The following is a 4,420-nucleotide window of genomic DNA, read 5'->3' on the forward strand; positions in this document are numbered from 1 at the left end:
CTCCTCCGCCATCCCCCTCTGCCACGCCAGCCTCCCTGGGAGCCAGCTGACTACAGACTGCAACCTCTACAAACTGCGAGCCAGAAGAAGCCTTTAGTCTTTTAACTGGTGGGCACTGGGTATTTTGCCTCAACAAAAAGAATAAGATAATTATACTTTGACAACAACCTTCATACCTATAATGTGGATATGAATAGAAATTAATTTTCCCATCATATCAGAGCTATTGCAAATATCACCAAATACATTTTAACTCATATTATTTTGAAAGTAGGGTAGTTGTCAGACTTCCATTAATAGAAAGCAGACAGGACTGGATATACAGCCTAACATGTGCAAAGCCTTTGGTTCAAAATTGTATATTAAAAAAACAATCTACTGCAAGGTTTTATCATGTTCTCCAGAGGTCTTAATTTATCAAGACCTTTATTATAGACAGAGAAAAATAAAGGTCATAAATTAAGACCTGTGAAAGTAAAGGTCTTCATGAATTAAGACCTCTCTGAAGAGCATGATAAATATTTTCTTTTTCTTTTTTTTTTTTTTTTTTTGAGCATGGTAAATCTTGTAACAGAGTGTCTTTTTAAAACCTCATCATCCACTTGGAAAGAACTTCTCGTGTCACAGTCTTTCTGTTTAATGACCACGGTTCACCTTGCTTAGTGGGACTCCTGAGTTCCCTGTGAGTAACAAGCATAAGATAGGGGAAAAAAAGCCCTGCATTCCAACACTGTCTTAAACCTCCAACAACTACAGAAGGGTCATTCAGACCCCAGGACCACACCAAGGCGTTAATTAGGCTGATGAAATCCACAGAAATGTGTGGATTCAGCATAATCGGGTTTGTGCCGTGGACTATAGTTCTAGATACGTGAGCAGCAGGGCAAATGGAAGCACCATCGGAGTTAAGTCATACGTGTCATGGAGTGTGTGTAACATGGCCATTGTAATGATCAGCGATTAAAAGTGCATCTCATTAAAAAAAAAAAAAACCTCATCAGAGAAGTGTCATATTTCTGAGTAAGACAATAGTTTAAAGATAATTTTTCTTTCCCAATTTAACTTGTACACTTGAACCCCAAATGGTTTCTTGTGGATATCTGGAAAATTGATACTAAAATACATCTGAAGGAATACAATCAATTTTTAAAAATATTAGAATGAAAATGTGGCCTATCAGTCATCAAATTTACTGCAATTACTGCATAAAGACTATCTGCATACTTGAGGCACAAGTGTAAAGAAAACCACTTATTTTAATAACAAATGTTTCCCAAGTTTCATTTTTGACAATGTACAGATACTTCTAGGACAATGTATGATTAAAAACATTATTCCATAATTCAGTCAATGCTGCTTTTGATCATCCTAAGGACAAGGTAACCAGGACAGCACCAAGCTTCTAGAAGTTCAAAGATCCCAACGGATAAAGATGCAGCTCCTAATTTTCTTCTGTGAGCAGATCGTCTGCTTTCAGCTGGGCCCTCCTGATGCTCTCCAAGTTCAGCTGTTGATATTTTCTTTTGAAAAAGCCACACTGAAACAAAAAGAGGGGAACCCCAATTATAGGCTTAGAAGAGCCATCTGTTTTTAAAACTCATCATTCTGATCACTGCATAAATAGCCTGTAGACCCTCTGTTTCTCATATTTCTCCTCCCTTCCTCTCCCCTCCTCTGAGTCTTTCCCTGAAAGCCAATCCTTCCAGATTCTTCTTCAAAGAGGTACTTATTCCTCAATCAGTGCTAACCACTAACTTCCCTGCTTACTCTGAACTCCCAGAGGACTCAAACCTTTTTAACTTAATTCTGCATACTAGTATAGTTCTGGCTACAGTGCATATAATCTTATTCATGTAAGAATACTCAGTACTGTCTACCATGCTGGGCATAGAAAGAGATCAAGTGTGGTCTCCTACATCAAGATCAGAATCTAGCAGGAAAGGGAATGGTTACAATACAGCTCTTGGAAAGGTTTTCAGGAAGGAGCTCAGAAGACAAGCATATAACCCAACCCAGAGGATCCAGAGACGTCTACATTGAGGTGAAACAACAGGGAGAGGCACTTCTGGCAAAAGGGAGTAGCCTATGCACATGCAGAAAGGCTGAATCCATTTAGTGAATCATTCAATTTGTCTAGAGGAAAGAGTAAAATAAGAGATGGAGAGGAAAAGGGTAGAGACCAGAGAGTAGAGGATCTTTTGAGACAGGAAGACAAGAAAAGGATTTAGGGTTAGGGAAATAGCTCAGCAGCATAAGTGCCTGCCTGGCAAGCACAAGATCCTGAGTTTGAAGGGCTGGCTATATAGCTCAGTGGATTAAAGCAACTGCTTAGGCAGACACAAGGACCAGGGCTTGATCCCTCCAGCGAGTGGCCCAGTCCAGCCTTGCCCCCGGGGCATGATGTAACTTCAATTGAGACTGGGCATAATGGTGCTCACTCGGTAGACCCTGTACTAAATGCATTAAAAAAAAGTAAATCTTGAGTTTGATTCCTGGTACAAAAAGAACACCCCTTTTTTATTTTATTTTATTTTATTTATTTTTTTTGTGGAACTGGGGATTGAACTCAGGCCCTTATGCTTGCCAGGGAAGCACTTATTTCACTGAGCCATCTCCCCGGCCCCCCGCTCCTTTTTAAAGTATTTAGTAGAGGGTCTACAGGGTTCACTACACAGATTGGACTCTTAGTGATCCTCCTGTTTTCAGCCTCCCAAGCACTGGGATTACACCACACCCAATCTCATTCGCAGTCTCAGTGCACCCCAGGTGGGAAGGGGTGCGGGGTGGGGGTAGGGGATGAAACCCAGGTCCCTGTGGCCTGCCTAAGCAGGTGCTTTAGTCCACTGAGCTATCTGGCTGGCCTTAAAACTGTTTTAAAGAAAAGTAGTTTTAAAAAGGAAATACCATAGATGTTTTAGGAAAATCTCTCTGTACTAACTTACTTCAGTTGGAGTTTTCTTTTCTTCAGATAAAATACTAAGTTATTCATTTGCCTAAGTGGGGTGTTCAGTTGAAACAAGAGGAAGAAGAGACCACAAGGCTGGGGCAAATGCTCTAAGTCAGGGGTTGGCTGTTCTATGCCATACTGTGCCCAAATCTAGAGTCCGGTCCCTCTTACCCTTACAAACATAATGAGCAGAACTAACCTTGAATAGGATGATTATAATAACAATCAAAACCAGAAGGCCACCTACGCTGCTTCCAATGATGAGAGGCAAAGAATGGTATACTTCATCTTTCAGCAAGATGACTGTGATCTAGACAATACAGAAAGACCATCCAATCAATCACATAAAGCAAAGGAGTAATTCCATGGTATTTTAAAGAGCAAAATATGAAACCCTGGCAACATCCTGTGTATTGATCAAGACCAATGACAGTAAAGCTAAAAGCCAAACATCCCTTGATGCAGCATTTTAGATTATCTAAAATCATCCAGTGATCAAAATCCTTAAGAAGCCATTCTGGTCTTTGATGTAGCAGAGCTAGGTCTATTAAAAGTATGACCTTGAATCAAAGATGCTCTCACAGTCTGAAGCAGAATCCCATGTCACTGGAAACAGAAAATCAAGATTCTATATCCAGCTATGCACCTGCACGTCCCTGAGCCTTTACACTCATTATCTTAAAAGTGATGGTTTATTTTAAATAATACCAAAGTCTTTTCTAGCTCTGTTCTGACAGCTTTTCTGGATCTTACACAAAACCCTAGTCTTTGGTAATATATCTTCCCCACAAGAAATGTATAACAAAGGTACCAAGACACAATAATAAAAAAAAAAATTATATCCATGTGTAGTACTTGTGAAGTTCTTCTATTAAGTCATCCTCAAGTTTTGTTTTCCAAAGATGTTTTCTCAATTTTAGGAAACTAATCTCTCACTGCCAGGAATCAGCTGGAAAGCTCAGGGGAGGTGCCTTCCAGTTGAGACTTGGCTCTTCTGGGCTGTGGCCAGAGCATGTTACCAGGATTTAGGTAGGGCCAGAGGGTCATCGCAACTGCTCTGCCCAGAAGAACACCATGAGTTGGTGAGTTCAAGGCCAGCCTGGACCTTTCTTTCTTTTTTTTTTTTTTTTGGTGGAACCAGGAATTGAACTCAGACCCTTGCGCTTGCTAGGGAAGTGCTTATTCCACTGAGCCATCTCCCCAGCCCCTCTTTCTTTCTTAATTAAAATAAAGTTTATTGAAAACCAACTGTACTTCCATTTCAGGGTGCCAAACTAAAAACACAAATCAATTCTCAGCCTTTTGGCTAGGATAAGTGTAAAACAAAACACATTGTTTTTAAGAGTATTAAAATATGAAATAGGGCCAGGGATTTAGCTTTGTGGTACAAGTGCCCGCCTGGTAAGCACAAGTTTGATTCCTAGTATCAACAAATAAAAACAACAACAAAAATAAAATACAAAACAGTAAAAA

The 4,420-nt window shown here is 40.0% G+C and overlaps 1 protein-coding gene across 1 annotated transcript in view; it reads right to left on the bottom strand.

Annotated features, from left to right (window-relative positions):
• Positions 1-1,053: 1,053 nt before the first annotated feature.
• Itgae (integrin subunit alpha E) overlaps positions 1,054-4,420 on the bottom strand; it is a 54,524-nt gene continuing 51,157 nt past the window's right edge. Inside the window, exons 29-30 of the mRNA XM_023723409.1 lie at positions 3,147-3,257; positions 1,054-1,537 (exon numbers count right to left, since the gene is read on the bottom strand). Of these exons, the coding sequence (XP_023579177.1) occupies positions 1,442-1,537; positions 3,147-3,257 (207 nt within the window). The 3' untranslated portion in view covers positions 1,054-1,441. The remainder of the gene's footprint in view (positions 1,538-3,146; positions 3,258-4,420) is intronic.

Source organism: Octodon degus, unplaced genomic scaffold, assembly GCF_000260255.1.
Source record: "Octodon degus isolate 3935 unplaced genomic scaffold, OctDeg1.0 scaffold00098, whole genome shotgun sequence".
NCBI classification, from domain to species: domain Eukaryota; kingdom Metazoa; phylum Chordata; class Mammalia; order Rodentia; family Octodontidae; genus Octodon; species Octodon degus.